General features: G+C 38.9%; 1 protein-coding gene across 1 annotated transcript in view; it reads right to left on the bottom strand.

Annotated features, from left to right (window-relative positions):
• Positions 1-26083, bottom strand: part of ncanb (neurocan b) — a 129938-nt gene that overhangs the window by 59857 nt on the left and 43998 nt on the right. The window contains exon 9 of the mRNA XM_026159414.2: positions 12200-12316. Within this exon, the coding sequence (XP_026015199.2) occupies positions 12200-12316 (117 nt within the window). The remainder of the gene's footprint in view (positions 1-12199; positions 12317-26083) is intronic.

Raw genomic sequence — 26083 nt, 5'->3', positions numbered from 1 at the left:
AACGCATATCAGCCACATACATGCATATTCATTCAATTTCTATGCATATTCGGTACTCCAGCTGACAAGTGAATTACAAAGAGTGGCAGAAAAGATGAGTCAACTCAAGGTGGTGGTGAGTGTGTATGTGTGAGCTGGTGAGAGAGTGAAAAAGAGATAAAAAGAGAGAGGTGAATCCTGGCAACTTGGCCAGGAGCTCATTAATCTGCAGATGTGTTCACACCAAAGAGATACGGTGTGCTGCACTCACATGTATTCACACATGGACGCACGCACATTATGAGCCCTGTAGCTCATTCTTATTCAACTCTGCAGCCAGTGTGTCCTTTGATTCTCATTGTCCTGAGGAGGTTTGAGAGGAGGGAGTGTCCATGGTGATTGAAAACTGAGAAATTATGCCATCACCTATCTCATATCTTCTGTGAACAGAGTTTGCCTACACTCCAGTACCCCTCTGCAGATGCTTGGTTTTTTTTTTTATTAATGTTTTTTTTTGTGGCGTTTTTTTGAATGTGTCTAATGGATGCACCACCAACTGAGTCAGCTGCAGGCGCAACAGTGTCAATCAGTACTACAGGTTTTTTTTGGCATTCTTGGTGGTGTTGGGGTAAGAGTATGCATGGTAGTGGCAGCGGGGGTACAGCCAATCATAATGCTGATTGAGGAATCCAGTGATGTGGACGAATTAATGAGACATGGGGTACTGGCTGAGCCAGCCAATCATAGCCCTTTAAGAACTCGTCAGCTGCTGACAAACTGTGAAAAACTGCCGGTCATCAATCACACCAAAAGAGATGTTCTCTGCCATTCGCACACTTGCCATCACATGGTAGCTCATGGATTGTTCATTTTGAGTCACAATGCTGAGTCATTTGTTGTTATACCACCTTCAAACCAAAAGAATTCACCAAAAAAGTCTTATTTTAACCACAAAATGCATCACCACCCCATATTTTTCAGCAAAGATTGCTCTTAAAAGCGTCTTGTTTGAGTTAAAAGACGTCTGATTAAAAAAAAATCCAGGATCATTAAAGACCAGGACTGTATTTTCCCATGGTTGAGTTTGTCAGAGTTGTTGGTGGCATATGAATGACCTTTTCTTAATATCACTTTTTCCTACCTGGTGGTGATTGCCCTACTATTGCAGGAAAAATAGAAGCAAAGAAAAAGCACTAGAAACTCTATAACATATGGGCCTAACCTCTAGAACTAGAAGGATTTGGAGCCAAACACATAAATCCATTGCATCATTAATGATGGAATGAATGAGATGTCCTGAGGGGAGCAGCACGGCAGCTCCTGCTCCTTCCATCTATCTTCCTATATGTAACCTAACAACTCACCTAGGATCTATCGATCTGCACATTTCTTTCTTACTTTTTTACACTTCTGATTATAACTCTTTGCTTTACTGCATAAATCACCTCTAGCTCTAAGAATACCAACTTTAGCTTCACACTTTGTTAATCTTGAGAGAATCTGCTGACAAATATCTGAACAGCCTGTGTGTATCTGCCATAGAACATCCACCATGTTCAGCTACAGTCTGTGCTTTCCACTTTCACAATCGTCTTTGACCTCACCGCTTAGATGTATGGACCTTTGGTGAAGTGGGTATGGGCCGCTGATATGAATAGCCTCAACCTCATGAATCTTTCAGGCTCAATCATATGAGCTGATGTGAAAGGAGTTGGCCCTAGAGGATGAATTAGTTAATACATCAACCAGTGGAGGCATTTCTAATGCCCTCTTTAAACAAGAGTTGTGCATTAGCTCTTCTTATAGTCTTGAGTACATATTAGTTTAACATAAGACAGGTACAAACAGGTGTGTGTGTGGGGGGGAGGTCATATCTGTGTAGAGAAAAAATGGACATAAAAAGGAGAATACATTTTGCACACGCCCTTGTGAGCATATTTGGCAATTCGAGTATGCAGGTGAGTGAGCGTGTGAGCTTGAATAAGTTTCATTTTATGCATGAGTACAGAGACATTTCGGTATGAATAATTGTATTGGCCTTTGACAGAAAAATACTGAGCAAGAGAGGGAGAAAAAAAGGCATGGAGCCACAGAGAGAGGTGGGGGGAGAGGTTCGGGGTTGCAAGAGAGTGAGGAAGTGTGGCAGGAAATGAAATGTGTTATTTGGGAGAACTGGAGGTGATAGTGTGGGGTGGAGGGTTTGTGTTCACCCCAATCTCTGCACTGCAGCGCGATTTCAATGCAGCCCTACACTGCAGGCTTTGCCAAAGAGCGATGTTCTGGAGGGGTCAAGGAAGGGAGGAAGGATGAAGGAAAAAATGATGGTCTGAGCAGAAGAGAGGGAAGAAATGGGTGCAAAAGAACGGCAGAAGGAGAAGGAAAATACAGGAAATGGCAACTAGGAAAGAAAATAAGGAGATGGAGCGTGAAAGAGCGACAAATGAGGTGAAGGCATGAAGATGCGGTCAAAGTGAAAAATGTAAGAAATAGAAAAAACATATTTGATAAACGGTAAAGAGCAAGCACGGGAGAGAGGGAGGAACTGGGGGAAATAACTCCGATCTAATCACCATGATTGGGAAAGTTGGAAGAGCAGAGTGTGTGGTAAGGTGCAAATTAAAAAAAAAAAAAAAAAAAGAGTGCTTCCTGTCAAGCAGAAAACCAACCTGAGGACTCTGCTATGTGCAAACATACTGCAAAAGATGTCGCTTTTCAATTTATTTTGCTGAAATTGACCAGGGAGTTCTTTAAACCACCTGTAAGTCTGAGCAAATGTGCTCTGTTAAATTGAAAAGGAACTGGATAGATGTTTATGCCTATTAGACGTGGTGTTGTTTTTGACTGATTTACTTGAGAAATTTTTGGAAAGCTGAGAAGAAATGAGCAAGGCTGATTATGGATAAGAAATAAGACGAGTTTATGAGGCATGTGAAATTGGTCAAGTGACCCAAGAGGCAGAAAGAGGAAATCACAAGTCCAAGAGGAGTTTTGAAACATGAAACACATTTATTTGTTCCACCAGATAACATAAGAAACAATTCTGACTAGCACTCTCCACAGACAGATCCCAACACCAGTTCAAACACAACACAAGTCAATCCCATCAATGACAACAACTGACACACTAAGTGGGCCTCTGCTTAAATACTACTGGATGTGTACTATAAGCAGATTCAAAGAGACCTCTTACATAAAACCCTTTCCTAAATTATTTAAAATCTCCATCCACATTAATAAACCACCATTGCCCAATAAATACAAATAAACAGCAATCAATAAATACATAAAGTTGTAGTTAAAAGGTTACATCAGACTGAATCTATGGACATTAATAATAAATGTCCCTTAGCAAGGGAAAACTTAACCAGACACTTTTGATGAAATCAACAGCTGGATGGTTGAAACTTGGACACAGTTGGGTGTTCCAACAGGATGATGAGCCCAAGCACATTGCAAATGGTTTTGGAATGCATAAAGCGGCCTAACGTTAAGCTTCTGGAATGGCCTTCCTACACCCCCAACCTCAACCCTACTGAAACTTTGTGGACTATGCTTAAGAGCTTGGTCCTCGTCAGGTAACCAATTTAAATGAATCCAACAAATTCAGTAGGGAATTCAGAATCCATTCAGAACTATACCAGACGCGTGTTGATGACTATCAAAAGGTGAGGTGGCTGGCTGAAGCGCAACTTGCTAACCAAATATTAGTGAGCATTCTTTTGACCCTGTCTGGATTAGAGAAAATCCTAAATAAATTAAAACTTGTGCATTTCTAATTTTTTAAAGTCATTAAAGATGTATGCTGCGATATAATTTTACCCTGGAAAAAGAACAGTTTAAAGAAATCACTAAAAGCCCAGACTCACCATGACATTAATGCCCATAATAAATATATATAAAGCTTTGACTCCAATTGTACATCTAACCAGTAAAACCAAAGACCCTGCTACCTAAAATCCACTTGATGTTGTCCTCCCAGAATTAATAAAAGGTTGCAACCAAAGAACTATTTTGCCTGAACACCCTGGGAGTTAAGTTTCTTCAGTAGATGAATTAAAATATGCAGCCTTTACTGGCTTATGTTAGCATAAGCCTTTTTATTCAGCCGGCATCTAGCAAACAATAAATCATACTGTCACGGTCCTGGGTCAGTGACCCAGTGTTTTGAGTTTCTTGTGCCTCTGAGTTTTCTGTATTATGTTCTTAGTTCTCGTTGTTGTCCTAGCTTGTTCTTTAGTGTAGTGTCTTAGTTTGGTGTTCTTGTATTCTGTTTAGTTCTCTGAGTATTTAGTAGCTGCCCTCTGTGTTTCTTAGTTGCTGTCTCCCCTAGTCTAGTTTGCATCTTTGCTAATTCCTGTTTTACTTTGAAGGTCTGTGTCTCATGTGAGTGTATCCTACTTTGCTCCCTTGTCTCGTCAGTTCTGATTTCTCCCAGCTGTGCTCTCCTTCTGTGTCTCATTCCCCTCGTTACTTCCCATTGTATTTAAACCCTGTGTTTCTCTGAGTCAGTATCGCGTCGTCCCTCATGCTGTGTGTGATTCTCCCCATGTCTTCTGGTATGTGTTATAATTAGCTTTTCCCAGTTCAGTTTTGTATTGCTTGTGTTCTATTTTCCAGCAATAAAGCTGTGCTTTTGAGTTCAAGTTCTGTCCCCGTGAGTTTGCGTTTGGGTCCAATCCCTGCCTGCCACACAGCGTTTCATGACACATACATACAATATGTTTTACAGTCAAGTGGAACAACCCTGCCCCGTATCACTCCCGTGATAATGTGACAATTCAACAAACAAACAATACATGTATTTTAATACACAGTGTGTGAGTCTTATTTACCAATATTCTATTACTGTATGTGGCAATTATAGTCGTCAGTTTCGATGATCAGTATTTGTGTAGCAGTTACTCAGATCATTAGTTGCAGTTTATGAGAATGGGAGCTTGTCCTTACAAGGCAACTGTGACCATGTCAGTTCGGCCAAACTGTTGAACTTTATGAAGCAGCACAGGTACTATTATCTCCTCCAATTCATCATGCAAATGACAGAGAAAGTGGAGGAGGGGAATCCACACCAGGCCATGAGTAAGATGGACAGAGATGAAGTGAGACAGGGGTTAAAACACAGGAAGTGAGAATAGGATGACCAGAGTAATTTCCCACTTTTAACACCACCATTTACCTTCTTCACCCTATAACACACGCTGAATATGAAATCCAAAAATCACAGTTCATTTACTAGCTTTTAGCTTTGATTTTCTCTCAGACTTGTATGTGTTGCCAGTAATAACAGTGTGTTGTTGTTAATCTAGATGCATATGAGTGATTTACAGCCTGAAATTGCTTACCTGCCTGCTCCCTTTTTTGTCCTGATTGACGGACTGATGGCGTGATTGAGATCTTCTGGCAAAGCAAATAGCAGTTGACCTGAAATAATTTGCATAATTCCTGGTCTGCCTAGAATCACTGTGATTTGTTGGCCAGTCTTTAGAAATAGATGGAGATAGGTTAATGCATTTCCTTCTCGACAAACCACATTTGAACTAAACAGAAAAAGCTGCTTCTGTCAGAAAGAGTTGGATTTTGGTTTTATACTATAAATAAAGGCAAACAACGGTCCTAATCTTGGAGGAATCTATTAAATTTGTGATTTATTGCTCTGGTTGCAGATTCTAAATCAAAAGAACTACAAATGTTGCACCATTATAACCCTGTTGGTGTTGCATGGCATGAGTTTTTTGTTTGTTTGTTTGTTTGTTTTTTAAATATACTATATACAGACAGCAGAGTACATTTGATTAGAAGCCACAGGATCCTGAACTCTGACTTCTCATCCATGTTGATTTAAATTTTACACAACAACTGAATAAAATAAACCTGCTGGATTTGCCAGAATGTGCGATACAGGCAGGAAGTACTGAAGAATGAAGTGTATGGCTGCTGCCATTTTCAAGGTCATGAACAAACAAAATCACTCTAACTAAAATGTAATCGTGGTGTTTTATGTGATGAATGTGGGAGCATTCTTTTTACAAAACATAGGAGTACAGGAAAGATACCACACAAAACTACAAAAAACCCACGAGTGACACTGTGAACATACACAGACAAAAAAATAGTATGAGATAAAACTAAACATGTACTTGATTTTGCTTTATGAATTTATGTGCATAAGGCTGCTTTTCCCTCTCCAGTTAGAATGAAATGGGCATAAATATATTAGTTTGCAGTGCAGTTAATACTTAATAGACCTTTTAACAGAATGGATGGCAATGAACACATTGTGTCACATGGGCAAAACCCTCCAAAAGCACCAGAGCATTTGTCACCATGAACAACTGCTACATATGGCTGTGGATATTCATAGAAGCTGTACCATTAATGTAAAACATTTGTAGCGCTCGCACTTTAAAAGATCTCATAAAGTATTTAATACTTGATGATAAAATGAAAGGATAGTTATCACTAAAACTAGGAAACTGCGTGTGCATGTCATGTATGTCCTTGACTTGCACAAATTCTCACTACTACCTAATTCTTTTATAGAAACTGGATGATTTGTGGACTATCATATGCATCTGGTTTCAGGTTTTGCATTTAAACTGTTGGTTAATAGTATTACACGTGTATTGTTGAAAAATTAACACTGAGAAAAGTTAATGATCTAGTTTACTTCATGCATTTAAGTGTCATTGTAAAGTGGAGACACTCTCAAGTTGATTATGAGAGTCCAGTCAAGTAAAGTCAGACCAGAGAGGTGTACTAATACTAGTTTCGTAGAGGAAGGATTTCACAAAATTTTTAAACCCCATTGACTTGTATCACAGTTGTGATTATTAACTTTCTCTGTTAAGCAGAGCTTCGTGCTTCTGGCTCTGTGCACACTCACATAAAAATGGGCCATTGGTGGGTCACATGACATTTCTTCCACACAAAATAATCTCTGTGAGTGCTGCTTATTCCAAGCAGAGACATTATCAGATGATGATGATAAAAATCTATAAAGCCCATAAAAAAAAACCTAAAAGTAAAATGTAACTGTCGCAAATAAGAGACGAGATTAATGCTTCAGAAAATCATTAATCTGGCGCTTTAGCGCACAGAGCAGTAAAATAAACAATTCCAATGCGAGTTAATCATTTTATTGCTGAGTGCGCTCTCAGCACTGCTGTCTGTTTCTACGCTGTTGGCTGCACATTAGACTTCTGAAACTTTAAACTGGATACGTTTGAACATTAAAGGTTACTGTCCCATAGCCCAATAAAGGAGACATGGAAATTTGTCAACAGATCAAAGTGAAATTACTTTCATTCACTGAACAGGTAATATTGGTGTGTGTTCTGTCTTCTAGTAGCTGCAATTCCAGCAGTGTAAAATAGACTTAGCAGCAGATTAGGATCAGTTATAATGGCATTTATACATTTTTGGCATCACTAAATTAATTTATGCACCTTCCTGTGATATTGTGGTGTGCACTTCATTTGGTGGTGGTTTTAGTAAGGTGTGGCTTAACAACTTCCACATATAAAACAGATCTGCCAACAGAGAATCTATAATGCACTTAATGTAAAACATGGTGTAAATGAAATGTTAAAGTTACCACTATGACTTAGCCAGGTGAGAAAGGAGCCTCTTTCATGATACAAAAAAAAAAAAAACCCTCTGATTTTAAGCTTAGCATAGCTAAGACACTAATCTCACTTCATAGTACACCCCTCAGGTCTGTTCCATTAGGATTCAATCAGTGTTTACAGCTGGCAGATAAAGTTATAGTGTGTGTGAAATTTAGAGATTTTAGTATTAATAAATATAAGAAAGATTTTTAAACAAGATTTAATATTTATTATCATGGTTACTTGGGATACACTAATGCCTGGGGGCACTGCATCTGGTTTGTGTGTTTTTTCATAAAAAAGTAAATGGGGCTTTTATTAACCTCAGTTGTAGAAGGCTGGCAGATCTCTGTTTTGAAAAGTAGATGTACGAAGTCGATGCTTGTTGTGCTGCTGTGCTCTTGTTAAAGTTGTTTGGCTCACACAAACTTAAGTCCTTTCATTTTTTTAATTAAAAGCACCCAGCATTTCGCACCCACACATACCTATCATTTCTCAACAAGCCTTTTAGTCATCACTCAACAATAATCAGGGCTCTAGAGTGCGACCAATTTGGTCGCAAATGCGACCAAATTTTTCAGTGGTGCGACTAAAAAAAATATTTGGTTGCACCTGTGCGACCAACTGTTCGGGTAGCAAAAAAAAAAAAAAATCTGCAACCTTCCCTGTGGTCAACAACAGACACACATTATGCCCCTATCGTGGACTAAACCAATCAGAGATAGTAAGGGGCGGGACCTCTCTGATTGGCCGTGGTCCAGTTGAAAGTGCAGGTGGAAGTGGGAGGTGAGTAGCTTGAATAAAGCGATATCAATTCATTAAATCCTGAATCGACTTTTAAATATAACTGTGTTTTGCCAGAAACGCCAGATTCTCAGATTAAAGCTCACAAAACCATTTCAACAACAACCAAACAGCAAATGAGAGCAGGTACACGGACTCCACACAAAGACGTAAACACAGAGCCGACGCATCAGAATCAGCTTTGTCTTTCTCGGCTTTCTCACCCGACGGCCCGTAGACGGACACGCTGTCGGAGCTTAGCGATTCTGATGCGTCCGGTCCGCGCTGTGATTACGTCTTTTTGCGCTGATTCTGAGCTGCAGGTTTTGTCTCTCTCCAACCAAAATTCACCAAGCCAGCAGCAAAAGAAGCAGCAAACTACGCTTCACATTTGATCAATGTCATCATGAATTTTGCTGTTTTGCTTCCACGACTATTAAAAACACACTTCATGCACAGCTAGCTCTCTCTCTATCTCTCTCTGTACTTCAAGAACAGTTTCCCGTCTCCAATCTCTGTTTTCTGTATTATTCATTCGCTTATTACCCACCAGTCTACCGTTGTTTACAGCGCTGTCGGCTGCTGTCTTTTTCTTTTCTTTTTGTCACTTAAATGACCTCGGACAAGAAAGCCTATTTTTTCTGTTGTTCAATACTGAAGAAATTTAAACTTTATATACAGAACATTGTAGAATATTTTTAAGGTTATCTGCTATAAAAAGCCAGACCAGGAAAATCTCCTTCATGTTTTTCTGTGTTTTATTCTCAGTTACTTTCACACAAAGGCATCTGCTGTGATGTTCACAATTCTGATGAAGTCAGTACTGATAAATGATCAGAATTATAATATTTCTGACTGTCTGAGGCTAAGTTGAATCAAATCGGGACTTTGAAAACCGGAATCGAATGGATTATAGAAATCAGTGATGATACCCAGCCCTAGTGAGCAGCCTAGGCACGACAGAAGTGGATGTAGCTGTAATAGGAAAAGAACTATTGATAACTTTTCTGTTAAGGCCTGATCCTTCTGAAATTCATAGCCAGTGCTCTGACACGGTGTCATCAATCTTTGAATGCTGAAAAAGCACAGTGTATCCAGAAAAACACATTATATTATATAAATTATTATAAAATTTGTGTGCGCCTAACTTTTGTGCCGGTAGACCTAACTTTTTAAAGTTAGGCGTACCAGTGCGCCCATGGCAAAAAGTTAGTCTAGAGCCCTGATAATTAAGTGTGCTGTATAGTGAACTGCGTTAGTTATTAGGTTTGTAATGCATCTCAGAATGTGCTTCTTTTTTCTAGTTTTCAATTAGCCTCCAGTGTATAAATAGTCCTGCCCTCTTTGTCAGGCTTTCTGTGAATGTACCTGTTGTGTCCTACCTTTCACAAGCTCTTGTTTGTCCCCGCTCAAGTTGCATTTGTTTGGATAGCATTTAAAAGCTTTCTGTTAACTGTCAACTTTGCCTCCTTACCTTAACGTTGCAATCCACACACTTCATTGTTACAACAAGAATCATTAAAGATAATCACTTCAACAAGTCCTTCAACTATTTTATTTGTGCAGTAAATGTTTATTAAATTATTCTGTATCTCCAACTCATTCCAGCTGTGGGATATGGATAATATAATTAATCACTGTGTATCAACACATGGCCATCAAACTTAGAGGCTTTGATGTGCCTCATCAACCACTTTTTCTATTGCAGCATTCTAAAAATTGGTTCTCATGATCAGTGGGATACCACAACTTCAAACAAGATTGTTAATGTCTTTAGATTTATTACTGCCCATATGTCTTACTGACAGCCTTCTGTGTGTTTAGATAAAGTTAGAGCCCTGAATAGAAGTTAGAGTGGAGTTGGAAGATAATTTTTACACTGTCACACCTCCATAAATACTAACTACAAACTCACAGAGGAAACAAAAAGCATGAAGACACCAGTTCTTTAAAATGCTTTTCGCCAAAGAATTCCCAAAAGTTCCAGAGACAGTCCCTAAGGATGACATTGCATAATTTTGCCTAAATAATCACCTTGTATGGAGTAAGGGCAATGGGTGGAATACTGGTTTATTGGATTTTATGGCTATAATAGGATTGTATTGGCTGTCTAAAATCAATTTGAACCAGAAGAAAAAAGATGGAAGCTCTTCAATAAGCTGTCCATCAGTGACTGATTAAGGACACTGAGGCTACACATGTGAAATGAAACACTGTTATTAAAGCTGACTTTCTACTCCCTCTTCAAAATAGCACATATTTAAATTGTAGTCAAGCATGTTCTGTTATAGGTTGCTAACCTTTTTTGCCTTTAGCGGTAAGTAATAGCAAAACACATCAGATATGCAGCTGTTCTAATTGCCATCACAGCAATTTAGTTACATTGGGAAATAACAACTTCAAAGAAAAGAAAGCCAAAGAGAGACACAGAAATGAAGAAATAAGTAAATAACCAATATTTTGTGACTTTTTAGTGCTTTTCTGCCCAAACATTTTAGCTAAAATATCACAATTTATTCTAGCTGCTTCTATAAACCATCAAGCTTTATGCAGCCTTAACCAAATCCAATGGCTAAAAATCATTACAAAGTGCATTCGTGGATGTTATACATTCATTTGGCATCAATTTTCATTGATCCAGTGTTGTGTTGATTGATCCTCAATGACATTCATGCACAGGCATGCCTAAATGTTATATAATAGGTACTTTTGAGTCAAAGCATTAAAAGGCATTGAATAATCAGAGCCAGGTCAATATATTCACCCCTGATCTGTGACTCCTTTCCATAAGTATTGATCATTAAAACCACAGCGTGGCCGAATGTCTTTGCATGGATGACTGTGAAAAACTGAAAAAGACCATCACACCATAGACATCAGACCATGGACGACGGAACCACAACTGGAGATGTTTGTAATTCATCTGTTGGAGCTGTTACAGCAAGGACAACACAAAAACAGGACATGGCTTGATATGCACATACTGCAACATCGTGTAACTCTTGTGCACAAGCTAACATTTACTGTAGTCTTCCCACAGAAATTTGGCCAGGACCCAGAATCAATGTCAGACTGAATGCTGTCAACAACTTTGCATCAAAGGTGATGTGTTTAAGCTCAGTCAAAGTCTTCCACTGAGTGTTTCTCAGTTTTTAAAGTGCCATTCAAAGTAGTAAAGTCACTTTGATATTTTCTACTACTGCCACATCTTCCTTTTCTTTCCTGTATTTTCCCTCATCCACTGTGGCGTGCACCGCTTCGACAATACTTTAATCAGCTGCTCCACTGCTCAGTGAGCTCAGAGCTCCTCTGTGGCCTATATGTCCTTGTGTCACACACACAGCCTCATTCACCTAAATCACTGCACTGCCATTTTCTGACAGACACATTCTCACATCACATAGCTGAGTGGAAACATGAGCTGCCCACTGCTCTCAGGGCAGAAGGTGAAAACACACACACACACTCACACACAGTTGAGGCACATACTCTATACTTCATCTTGAACAGCCTCTGGCACAAACGGCCGACTTGCAGCATATGGAGATTTCATGTTCATTTTCAGTCAGGGAGCTTGACCCAGGCCTCCTGGACCTGACAGTGAAGCGGCTGAGATTGTAATCAGTTATTCAAACACATAATATGGAAACAAGGCCCACAGAGGCAATCTGCCATTTCCTCGTGAAGTCACCTCACAGTAGACTGCATATGTTAAATGTTAAGTCAGAATATGCCTGTCATTATTTCCCCCTATGCTTCAGGGACACAGCAGTTTGCAGCTGCTGACCTCTGAGGTTCCCTCACTCATACCTGACCTGGCAGTGACTCACCGATCTCACAGCTCTCTCCAGAGAACCCCTGAGGACAGTAGCAACTGTAACCATCCCCTTCCTGCAGGCAGCTTCCACCATGGAGGCAAGGATTGGTCTGGCATGGATTACTCTCCACTGTCAGGAAAGAAAACAAGACGAGGGAGAAGTTAACTGAATTTATCAGGTATATTTCTATAGATAGAGAGCATTATAAAAGTGTCTTCACAAACTATAACAGGCAATGTGCCCGCATTATACCTCTGTCATTACCCTTACTGAGCTCATTTTTGGCTCCTCTCTGGCAGGGATAGAAGAAGAGCATAGGCAGACAGTATGTCTCAGACTCTATGACTTTCAACAAGGTGACGGATTGGCTGTTGTTGTGTCTGTCATGCCCCTATTTATCATGAATGATAGTAAAATGGGGCACACCAGAAGGACAGCATGCTAAGTTGACTGTCCCACATCTCAGGTCTTACTGATGAGACAAGGTCCTCATAAATTAGCTGATCATACTCTAGTCATCCATACTGATGCAGGGACCTATTTCTATGGCCCATTAGTGAGTTGCCGAGAAGATAATAAACGCATTTTACGTTGGTGGGCTATAACTCTGTGCCTTTTCATGGGAAATGTTTTGGCAGATGAATGGTGGAGATTGAGATTAACTTGAAATTATTGAACTTATATTTTAGTATGGGACAGAGGGAGGAGAAAATTTGACAAGGACAGTTAGAGCACAGAATGATCATCAGGATTTTTTATTCTGTGTGCAAAGGACTGTAGGGAACTGCCTAGATTAAGTGTCTTTTTATTATCCAATCCTGATAGGATTGCAGGCCCTGACACAATCTGTCAGGGCATCTAATACACTGCATCTTCTCCATAATAACACCCAGGCTCACTTAATGATGTATGAGCATAGAGATGCTGTGCACAACACAGAGTACACTTGGTCTAAAAGTGTGGGAACACTTGCAATGGTGGGTGCGTTACTGTCTTTATACATGTGCACATCTGGAAGCATATGTGTGTGAATATCTGGATGTTTCTCTGACCCTGACTCATTGCATGCACACGAGATATAATGTGGCCGCGTGTTCAATTTTCTGTGAAACATGGTGATAAACTCCTGCTGTTGCAGAGGGGCTGCTGTTGATACAGCGGGCAGGGGCAATGATGGAAATGCTGGCTTTGAAAATACATAAAAGTGATTCGCCGAATGAGAAAAACCATTAGAGACAGGCTCATTTCTTAATTCAGCAGTGGGGAGGAAAAAGCAACACTGTACGTGATTTGAAAACATACATTGCTTAAAGGTTAATGACGTGCTGATGGAAATGGGGAAATCTCTAAGTACTAGTAGTGTATGACAAAGTGAAAACACACTTAGGATATGGTCAATTTGAAGGCTTGGTTGGGTTTGAAAATGTCGGGTAAAGAAAAATTGCGGAAATGAAGGAAAGAGGTAAAGGACAGACACCTTCTGAGTTGTTATCTGTCTATCAATTCATCCACCAGGGCTAAAGGTAAATTGGTAATGTGGAAATGGTGGTTAGCCGCCATAAATACCAGTGCACATGTAACACACATGCATTTAGCTTCAAAGCGAGTGACTTGAAAGTCAATAATGTTTCATACTTCAAATAAAAAAAAATAAAAAAGGAGAAATGCATAGAATTCTTTTTAATGGAAAATTAGGGATAAATAATCAGTGATGAATAGTAGTGACGATAATGTTTTTTATTTCAGCTCGGCACAGATTCTATTGAACTTTATTCTCTTGACCTCTCTTGAATAGAGAGAAATCATAGTGCCTCAAAGCTAATATTAACTTAACCCAATTCCAATTAAGTTAGGATGTTTTGTAAAATTTAAACAGAATGCAATGATTTGCAAATCTTAGAAATCCACATTTAATTTAAAAAAATGTAATTCATTGTAAAATGTACTTTTTTACATTTTACATTGTATAATATAAATAAAACCATTAACTGGAATTGGGGGCGAAGCAAATGTCCTTCGCAATGTTGTTGTGCAGTGTTTGAAGGTATCAGTATCAGCGAGATACCCTTATGGTATGCACTTCAAATATAAAAGAGCTAATAATTGTCTAATTCCCCATAAAAAGTATCGTCTGCTCGTATTAAAACCAAATTTATATGCTAAGGTAGAGATCAACCTGGCTGAAGCAAGACTTCAAGTATACAACTTTATATTAGAGCACCAACAATTTACTGGTTGGCCCATATTGGCTATATGTTGTTAGTAAATGCCTTTCAGTATCAGCATCTATAATTGCTGATAAAGCAAAAATTAAAAAAGTAAAGAAGAGACAAGACACATCCTTAAACTATTGTTAGTGCTGATGTTCCATAGTTTGAAGGTAGAGACTTTCTGCAGTTTCCCTGTTGGTAACACAGTTTGGAACGCCTCAAAAAACAACGACTAGCTGATCCCAGCAGAGATTGGCCGAGTATTAATGGAAAAATAAATATGCAAGACAAATGTTAGGGAAATCTGTTTATGTTTCATATGTTTGAAAGAAAAAAAGACAGTCTAATATGTTGGAGTTTTAAATATCTATATGGCTTCTTCGACAAACCTCTACATGTTATCTTTTAAATGTTTACATTTAAGTTGCAATGAAATAAACCAATGGTCTCTTTCCCACTTAAATAAACTGCTTGAGTCACACTTACTCAAACTTTACCACATACTGCCAAAAATAGGTCTACCATTTGATTATCTCTGTCAGTTTTGGGGCATTCAATCAGTTACACAAATGTCTCAAGTTACTGGTGCAGTAGAAAAGGTAGCGATGCACACAAAGTAACTGGCAGCTGAGGACCAGGTTATCAGTGAAAAAGGCTTCAGAACCCAAAAGGCAAACTCCTTATGACTATACCCCCATTCAGTCAAACCACAGAGAGTATCACTATAGATTTGGCTTGTGGTGCTGTTGGAATTAATGTCGCACAAGGCTCTTCTTTGCAATCGTGAAAAATTAGAGTGACAGATCTTCAAAAGTAATCCATAAGCTCTTTAAGATATCAGTGAATGGCATTGCCAGCTGATAGGAAAAATTAGAGCAAAGCTTGTGTGTGGCAGCTGTGTTTATTCATGTATATGGGAATGTATGCATTTATGCCTTAAAAACCTCATAAATGAATTCCTATTGGTTCAATTTTTGCCACAAAAGAAATGATTTCTTGCTATAATTAAAGTAGTTCTAGCAAAATTGCCTTAATAATGAGTTTAAAAGGACTTTTCCTCTACCAGCAGTGATAAATGGTGGCAGTGCAGTCTATGGTAATACACAGACAAGGAGCTGAGCTGTAGCAGAATAGAACATTGATCCAATCTGCAGACAATTAGTAACGACTTATTACACACAAATGAGACCGTGTTCTTCACCATCTGTCCACAAACAATAGCCTGCAGACTTGGTGCTGAAATCATAGGTATGGATTGAGTACAGGAAAGTTTCAGTACACATCAAGGTTCTGCTTGAATGTTTAAGAAGACACAAAGCCAGCCCATTGCATCTAGTACACTGTTAAAAAAAACATCTTAAAAAAACTGTAATATTCTGGCAGCTGGGGCGCCAAAATACTACCGTAAAATAACAGAAAATAACTTCCTCATGAAAATACAGTTATTTTCAGTAATGAAAATACAGTTTGTTACGCTAATCTCACATGGGATTCTGCCTTTTCCAAGTGCTTTTAGACATCAAATTAGGAACATTTTAACGTGATCAAACAATGAAATTACCTATAAACAAGGTCAATGAATGTGGCAATATGAATCATAATACGTAAATGTACAGAAATATACAGTTAACAGTTGGTTTAAATAATAATGGATTGCATGCCCTGGGAGAGACTGACAGAGGCGAGGTTGCCATATCGCACCATCGGCCCCTCTGGCCATCACCAGTAGGCGAAGAGTCTTGACCACAGACACAATACCGAGAGTGTCCGAGCCGGGGCTCGAACCGGCAACCTTCTGATCACAAGGCAAACTGCCAACTCTTGAGCCGCAATTGCCCTAAATAGCAATGATAATAATACTTATGTGATGTAACACAAGCTTATAGGAATCATGTTATATACTTTTCCACACACTCATCCCCCCTCCCTTTCCAAACGCCTTCGATGCTTATTCCCCTCTGATGCTGACGGTGGATCAAGGAGACCAGCGTACAGGCTGCAGGCCCGGATGTACTGTCTAAATCGGCTGTCTCTCACCCTTTACCCACCCCTGCTTGCTTGTCATGTGTTTCTTTGGTGTGTTAAGAGTTTTTTCATGTGCTATGTGCAGAGGTGTTTTTTTCTGTTCTCAAACTGATCTCCCTGTTGGAGCTCAGTCTGGGGGGAGTTGTTTTTTTCTCCTTATCTTTCCTCATGTGGTGCATTTTCCATTGTTATACCTCTCTGACCTGTCTTCCCCATGTGACGTTTTGTGTAATGTATGTATGGTCGGAGGGTAAGATGGCGGCGCCATTGCGTGCAATAGGTCGGCAGCCTTATGAAATTTCCCCTTGTGGGACTAATAAAGGTATATCAAATCAAATCAAATCCATAGCATTACATTTGAATTCAACAGTTCAATCTTTCAAATAACGGACAGATATTTGTGAAATTTCCCCTTGTGGGACTAATAAAGGTATATCAATATATCAATATATCAATAAAATTATGTTTTATTGCATTACAGTGATTTAACGTTAATTTACATTTGAAATGTGAAATCACAGTCTATTTACCTAACTTTAATGATATTCTAGAAGAACAGAACAAAACTGTAAAATGCACAGTAAAATACTTTTATATTAGGATTTTTTCCTACAGTACAGCCATACCCACGACCTTGTGGTTGTTCACATTCATTGGCCGATGCTTAGCGTCATGTTATTATGTGTCCCAACATCCAATGGCATGTCACATTGTTTTCATGGCCACACCCTCACCCCAGGTGCAGAGGCCTATTTCTGTTCAGGAATGTTGTGAATACTTTGAGATTTATATTAATTGCAATTCCTACCTCTACATTTATTTTTTAAAATATATAATTAGCACAGAGTGGCCGTGCAATGTTTTATATGTTTTTTTTTTAGTTTTTATTCCTATTAATTATATTTTCACTTGTTACCTCTGAATTATTGAATCAGACCTAGATGACATGAAATTTTCAGCAAAATTATAATTCAAATACTCCTTAAATTATTGATTATTCTCATTAATTTTTGATCATTTTATATATTTTTCCATAGTATTAAATTTGAATTTAACAGATCATTCTCTCACATAACAGACAAATATTTGTGAAATTATGATACATTTCTGAATGTATTTTTACAATCTAAATATGCATATGTACAAAAAATATATTTAAAAAAGAAGTAAATTGTGTTTTACTATATTTACAGTAATGATATGTTATTTTACCTTTGACATGTAAAATTACAGTCTACTTATGTAAATTTAATGATATTCTAGAAAGACAGTACAAAACTGTAAAATATACAGTAAGATACTTTGACATTACTATTTTTTGGAACAGTGTACTTGTGGGCATGTCTGTACACGTATATTAACTGCGGTTATTATATAATTGGAAAACAGTTTTTAAAAAGTATGAGAGGGAGGAGATAAAGCCCCTGGTCCGTGACACAGATGGGAGGAGAAGATAGAAATTCACATTTATTAAAGAGAAGCACAAGTATGAGAAAATGCCAACTAGAGAGGGACAGAAAGCCACAGAGAGAACTGTCATACATTTCTTCCTCTCTTAATGCTGCTAGCTTATGATTAATTACACACTGGTCTTTAAATAGGTCGCTCCTTCTATCCTTTCTGTGTGTCTTTCTCCTTCTGTGCCGAAGACCGAAGAAGAAAGATTGGAGGCTAGAGTACGAAAAAAGACAAGGGGAAAGATAGAGAAACTTGTCCCTGACATAGACACACGGAAATAGGCAGATATAGCAAAAGAGAGACATTTTCAGCCTTGCAGGGTTTCAACTTCCAGGGCTAAGGTCTGCGGTGTGACACAAATTCATACTCACAAAACAGATAATGTAAAGTCTTCATCCCTGACAATGAGCAGATATTGCAACATCTCTTCATTCCTCTGCAGAGTTTTATGAAATATGTTCTGCTGGGTGACATTTTACTGCTCCATTGGGTCATCTTTAGTTTTTTTCTAAGCCTCTCAAGAGAGAGATTATCTTAGCGTTGTGGCATATTTGGGAAGCTACTCCTCGATGTGTGCTCGTACACACACAGGATTTAGAATGGACCATAAAAGAGGATTGCACTTGGGGAAATGTCTCAAGTCCTATGAAGTCTGAGGCTGAGTGGTTAGCAAATTCATCTGAATGGAAGCCTGCTGAAAAGGTTGTGCTGACAGAAACACTGAAGTCTGCATGAATAAATGTGTGACACGCACACCCACATGTGGCAAAACTGCACACATATGCACTTACATTTGCTGTATATACACCTGCTTATCACCCACCATTTAGCTGTGCTTGGACTCAGTGAACCTTGTAATAGCTTTGCTGAGACATAGATCATACCTCAGCCTGTTCAAGTGTTCCCCCTCTCTGAGCGTGATAAGCCATCACCTAGGCCCAAGAAAGAGCTGGCCCATAAAACTTTAATGCTACAATACATTCCGAAAAGGTACCGAAGCACACAGAAATGTTAGAGCCAGATGAATGCCAGGGCTAAACTGCAAAGTATGGGCTTCACTAGAGTTGTTGTCATCACTGTGGCAGCTCATCTGTGTGTGCAGTGTGAAATATTTATATAGTCACTTGTTCAATGGCCACCGTGAACATCTATTTTATCACAAGTTCATTTTTTGTATATGAAAGTGGCAACATCTGTGCTGTATAACTCCAAGAATTCCCCACACTTGGGGAGTCTAGAATTTAAAATAGAGTAAAATACGCAAAAAACTAGAAATGTTGAAACAATGCTGCGGACACGCAAGAAGAAGAGGGCAAAACGTGACTTCCTGGCGATGTTTCAGAAACGATGTGCACGTCAAAAAATTAAAAACAATGTTTTTAATTTTTAGGTGCAGACTTGCTGAACTTCATAGTCACACCTTTTATGGTATACAGACACACAGGAAATGAGAAAGCAATGAAAGCCCATTTAACTTTTAGGGATCTCACACCTAAGTTCTAATCATTCTTATCTTCTCCTTAATACTTCTAGTGTTTGCACAGCTCAGCAATGAGTACTAGGCCAGATTGTATAAAACTAGAAGTGCTCTTTAAGATAATTAGGTGCGGCATGACTTTCCATGATGAAAAATACACCCATTGTAAAAAGTTGGCTCTACTGTCTGCTCTGCCAAAGTCTACGGTTCAGTCAATAATCCGTATGACCTATATGACTTCAAATTTCCATCTCGCCTCTGACAGGAATGACATAGAGACTCACATGTCTGAACATTAGCCATGTATCAGTGTCCCCTGGGCAGGAAAGTCACTCAGTGCAGATCAGCCACAATTACTGCCACTGCAAGCTGAATACACACTGGGGAAATATAAAACCGCTTTGTGTTGAAATATAGATAACACGTCTCTCTAGCACAGAGATGCAGACCCCAATGCAATCTTAGATTACTTCAAAGTGATTGATTTACAGAGGTGAGCTACACAAAGGTGGAAAGGGAAGGTAAGAAAGTGGAAAAGGGCAGAAGAAGAGATAGAGTGAGACAGAGGTTAAGTTTACTTGTGGGTAGTGCAGCTCTCGCCTCTTACTGATGTCGGTGCCCCAACCGTCAATTTAATGCACCCAAGAGCTGTCGGTCTGCAGTCTGGAGCATTACACTAAACTTCTCAGGCCTACAAGTTAAGGGATCATGTACACAACAGCCAGTCTCAACTCCCTGGGAAAAAGCTGCTTCCTGCTCTCCCTTTACCAGTCTAAAGCAGTGGTACACAAGATACGTGTGAAGACTGGTAGTTTTAGAAGAAAATTAAATATGGTTTAACTGAATGCAATTCATTCCATCCATCCATCCTCTTGTATTTATCCAGTTAAGGGTCATTAGGGAGCTGGAGGCTATCACAACTGTGGTTTTCAGGTTTTAAAAATTATCTTTGTACTTCCTCTTTCTTGGTGAAATGCTATATAATTGCAATATTTTCACTTCCTATTGGTTACTCTATTAAAACAAGTGGGGATTTAAAAATATAATCTCATGGTTTTAACGAAAAGTCAGTTGAATCTGTGCTACAAACTGAACAATGTAAATTTTGCACTTTACTCTTGCCAGCTACCAAGCTATTGCATACAACTATTTTCAGAACAGTCCCTGGTAGACCTGTTCTGATCCTATGTACTTGTGTGATTTTACCACTGACCCCAAGGTCAAATACCAATTTTGTTTTCAAATGGCCTGACTTTTGAGTGGAGGATCATTGGTGGTAAAAAATGCTGGATCTCCAGCTATGACTCAGAAACCAAACAGCAGTTTTTGCTTCAAAATTCTACTTTTTTCAAAACTTAGAGTGATGTGTCAAGTCAAGGGCTGGGACCAGGACCATTCTTTGCTATTTTTTCAACTTTCCAGATGTTGTGCGCCTCCAATTTGTCCCTCGGTGAGATTATCAAAACTGACTTCTTGTATAACATCCTGTGGCCTTTGATGGGGAATATTCAGCAGAAAACACCTGACCTGCTGCATATGCCATCATTTTTTGATCATACCAACAACTTCGGCTTAGTGTCTACCTGGGAGGCAAATGCCAGTGCATCCCACACGGAGAGGCGAAGGTGATAAACAGAAGACATTTCAGTGTACAGAACAGATTCAGTGTAATACACCATAAATGGTGCAAGGCAATATAGCAGGACTGCCAGTGGCAAACCTAACAACAGAAGCTGCTTAGTAAGCTGCTTGAACATACACAAAAAAAATGACCTCGAAGGGATAATCAGCTAAATGTTAATTATGGATAGTTGCATATGCAACTATGGACGTGCAATTTTCAGCTACTGAAGGGTTTGTTTTGTAACACCAGGCAACGTCTAGTGTTGTTATCCATATGACCTCCAGGTACGGGCCAAAATGTGGTTGTTGTGGACGTTTTTTCAATGGCAAACTTCGACTCATTATAGAGATTGTTTTTATACTGCTTCTGAAGGCTCTGTAGTCCCATGTGTCCAAAGAGTGGAGGGCATGTTTCCTGTACACAAAAAGTTGTGTGTGAAGGAATGCAGTGATCAGCGGACATCTCCAAGATTTTGTGGGCTCTTAAGCTAAAACAAAAGTGAGCAGCTGCATGGTGGATTTCGACCAGATATGTCCCCAGCTTCTCACAGACAGTTTGCAAAATGTGCACATCAACAAAGACTGTCGAGCAGATAGTCCAGTTCATACATACACTTGTATAAACTCCATCGCAACTTGTCTGTCCTGCTGCCGATCACAACAACATTGACTTCCTCTTTCAAAGCTCTTCACAATAAAACAGGGTACTCATAAAAAATAATCATATATAGTGCAAAAGCTCTTTTAAACTTAGTAAACACATTGTACTCCTTCTAAAAGGAATTTCAAAAAGTTTTTCTAAATACTAAATACTATTATTATTTTATATTTTAACATGGATCTCAATGTTTTTAATCTTTCAACACATTTTAATAAAGTTTTAGCCTGGTTACAAACAATTAAGTTGATTTATTCAACAAATAAATAAACCAATTAAGGAAAAACAAGAAAATGTAAAATAAGCACAAAAAATAAATTGGCCAACACGTAATAAATTGTTTTTGTTTATAAATAATCTGTTCTTTTGTGTTATTTTTCAAACAATAATGTTGATATTTATAAATAACAAAATCCAATAAAAAAATGATCTGTACATCTATCCAACAGCCAATGTTTAGTGGGAAGGTAAGAAAATAACGTTATCTTAGCTAAAGTTACATATTTCATTAGAATGAATTGATAGAGTTAGATTGTCTTGATGCATGCTCAATCATCCAGGTAAGTAAATCCCAAAAGGTTGAATCTGTTCATCTGGAGAAAGCGTTTTGGGATAGGGTTGGCTTATTTGAAATATCATCTTACCAACATCAAGATATCGTGTTTCGAGTTAAAATAATATTCACTGACGGACGTTATCGTCTTACCCCTGTTTCCCTGAAAGATACCATGAGGTTTTATATTAAAAAGTTTTACCCACACTAGACTTTTGCGGCAATGGTAGTAAGACAACAACTTCTACAACCTCATCCTCCTTCACAACGCTGTCAAATTACCTTTTTTATTATCAGTTTTATTGAGAAACCCCTAGGGGTGGAAATGACACAGTCTGCATTTAACTGGAAGACAAAGGGATAGCAATCAGGCAAATTCTGCAAAAAAAAAAAAGTCTAGGAGCAGCTGCCTCAGAAGTGTGTTCTCTATGATTTAATGTCATTATTGAACGGCTTGTAAATGTACATCTAAATCTGTTTTTTGTCTCTCAAAAGTCAAAGGTTTCAATTGTCAGTGTTAATCTATAAAACACCGGAAAGTTCTTTGTGCAAAGTCACATTGTCAATGTAGTGATAAAACTGATTAGGGTAGGTGAATGTAAAGGCCAAAAAACTACAAACAGTGTGAAGTCATTTGTAATTCTATCGATCAGTCTTCTGACTACTGATCTCGCAGGAGCTGATTGGATGATCAGAACACCTGATGTACTTCAAAAGCTGCAGACAGAAGCCTGCACCCTTTGGGAATGTGTTCACATCTTAGAGGCAAGGTTGTTCATGGAGCAGGTGTAGTGATGTGATTACTGCACTGAGTCTGACAAAATAGGATTTATGAGCACTGCAGGGGAGGGAGAAGCTTTTTCTGTCCATCTGACCACATATGATGTCCCTTGTCTAGTTGCCGTTACACACCTTTGTGTGTCTGTGAGAGAGAGAGTGTGTCCAGAGGTGAAAAGGGGTGAAAGCAACACTGGATCTAAACTGTAGTTCTAGATGTCAAACACACTGCTCAGCCATTCCACAAGTAACCATTAACAGTGCTCCATTAATTATTAATAAGAATGCTTAAAGTTGCAATCAACACTGGATTACTCAAATGACTCCTACTACCTTGCCAATATATTAAACTGTTCCAAAGTATTATTTATTTAAATCGTACGGGGATCAATTTCAGTCATATTTCAATGGGGTAAGTTAACCCTGCTGGTGTATGTGACACAAAACAGACAGAGCTGTGGAGACGCATAAAGGAAAAAAGCCCAAATAAGATGTATTACCAAATAAAAAATTAAAATGAAAAACAAGACCATATATATACACACGAGTCAAAAGGTTGGACACACCTTCTCATTTAATGGTTTTTAAAGCCACGCTTTGCTTTGATTACTGCTTTGCACACTCTTGGCATTCTCTCGATGTGCTTCATGAGGACGAGTTCCCACAGATGCTGAGCACTGAGGGCTCTTTTGCCTTCCCCCTGTGGTCCATCTCATCCTAAACCATCTCGACTGAGTTTAGGTCTGCTGACTGTGGAGTACAGGCCATCAGGGACAGCACTCCATGGCTCATTTACTTGGTCAAACAGCCTTTACGCAACCTGGAGGTGTGTTTGGGATCATTGTCTTGTTGAAAAATTAATGATGGTCCAACTAAATACAATCCGGATGGGATGTCACTGCAGGATGCTGTGGCCTTCAGTTTTGAATAGATCCCCATCAGTGTCACCAGCAAAGCACCCCCACACCATCACGTCTCCTCCTCTACGCTTCGCAATGGGAACCATGCATGTAGAGACCATCCTTTTCTGCGTCACACAAAGACACAGCAGGTGGAACCAAAGATCTCAAATCTGAACTCATCAGAACAAAGCACAGATTTCCACTGCTCTAATGTCCACTCCTTGTGTTTCTTGGCCCAAAAAAATCTCTTATGCTTGTTGCTTTTCCTTAGTCATAGTTTCTTAGCAGCTATTTGACCATAAAGGCCTGATTCGCGCAGTCTCCTCTGAACATTTGATGAAGAGATGTGTCTTCTACTGGAACTCGTAGCATTTATCTGGGCTCTAATCTGAGTGCTGTTAACTTGCAATTTCTGAGGCTGGTGACTCGGATGAATTTATCCTCAGCAGCAGAGGTGACTCTTGGTCTTCCTTTCCTGGGGCAGTCCTCATGTGAACCAGTTTCATCGTAGCACTTGATGGTTTTTGTGACTGGGCACACATTCAAAGTTTTAGTAATTTTCTCCACTGACTGACCTTCAGTTCAGCAATGATGGACTGTTGTTTCTCTTTACTTAGCTGATTGGTTCTTACCACAATATGAATTCTAACAGTTGTCAAATAGGGCTCTCAACTGTGTACCAAACTGACTTCTGCACAACACAACTGATGGTCCCCACACCATTAAGAGTTCAAGAAATTCCACAAATGAACCCTGACAGGGCCCACCTGTGTAGTGGAAACTATTTCAGGTGATTACATCATGAAGCTCATTGAGAAAAGGCCAAGGGTTTGCAGCGCTGTCAATAAACCAGCAAAGGGTGGCTACTCTCAGGAATCTAAGATATAAAGCATATTTAGAGTTATTTATCAATTTTTCTTTGTGTAAATAGCAAGACAACCCGAGAGTCCATTGCAATTTTTTTTTCAAAATATAACACAAAAACAAACCCAAAACAAAAAGAGAAGCAAACAGGCTCAGATGCGTTACAGAAAAAACAATTAATTCAAACAAACTTGCACTTTCACAATACAAGAAAAAAAATATATATACAAAAAGCTGAAGCTGATGAAAGTTTAGAAATCTACTTTAGCCCAATCTGGCTTTTGGTCCATTGCAAATTTAAATAAAACTTTCCACTTTCAACTTCATCTCTTTTTAACTATATTTAATTTTTTTTTCTCCAAGCAAACACATACACACACACAAGCGCGCACACACAACAATACAAAATATGAAAAAGCATGACACTTGCGATTAGCTACAGCACCAGCAGCCCGAGACAGCAGAAAGCAGCCGATGCACTCTTAGTGAGCACCTTGTGGGCCGAGCGTCACACTGAATCAGCCTGGATAGGACCGGGGAGGAGTAACATACCAGGGATTCAACACAACCCAATTCCACAGCCCTGTAAAGCGAGACTGACGAACAAATTGAGGGTCCATTGTTACAAGAGCAGCACTTGTAGCGTCTCCGATCGTGCTAAATAAATTGCATTATCTGGACTGTCAGAGTGGCAGCAAAATAATCCATCCTGGCTTATCATCACAAACACATTCGATCCACTTTGGGTTTCTTCCCCCTTCTCTTCAATTTGTCTTTGCTTTCATTTTCAGAGCTTTGTGAAATAGAATATTGAATCAACCACATCCTCCCATTTTAACTGTCTAATAACATTTTATATACCCACAGAACTAAAAAGGGGCTTAAACACTGCCAATGATTATGAATTATTTATATTTTGACTTAAAGAATTTGCAGCGTTACACATGAAGTGATTGAACAATTCCATCAAGATGCACGGTGAATGAAAAATATGCTGTCAAATTAAGTGTGCAACGAGTGCAGTACGCTGTTTCATATTTTCAGTATTCAGTAAGCTGCACTGCAAAATGTGCCACATGAAGTGCAAGGAACATGATGGTATGCTTTGACCTTGAAATCCACAGTCCTCCTCTGATATTTTTATGCCCTTGTAGCACATGTGGTGCAAAAGATTTACAAAGGAGTTCCATGCAAATCAGAAGCAAGAGGTTGGAAAATGGTTGAATTTTGTGAGTTTCGGCATTTTCAGAATAATAAGGAGGTTTTAGCAAGAAAAAATGCTTTTGATGATTTGTTAAACATTGTTTCAAATAAGCTGTAAAACCAATTATCATTTATATTTCTGTTAT

Source organism: Astatotilapia calliptera, chromosome 23 (genome assembly GCF_964374335.1).
Source record: "Astatotilapia calliptera chromosome 23, fAstCal68.1, whole genome shotgun sequence".
Classification (NCBI taxonomy): domain Eukaryota; kingdom Metazoa; phylum Chordata; class Actinopteri; order Cichliformes; family Cichlidae; genus Astatotilapia; species Astatotilapia calliptera.
This window is presented reverse-complemented; position numbering and strand designations above follow the sequence as displayed.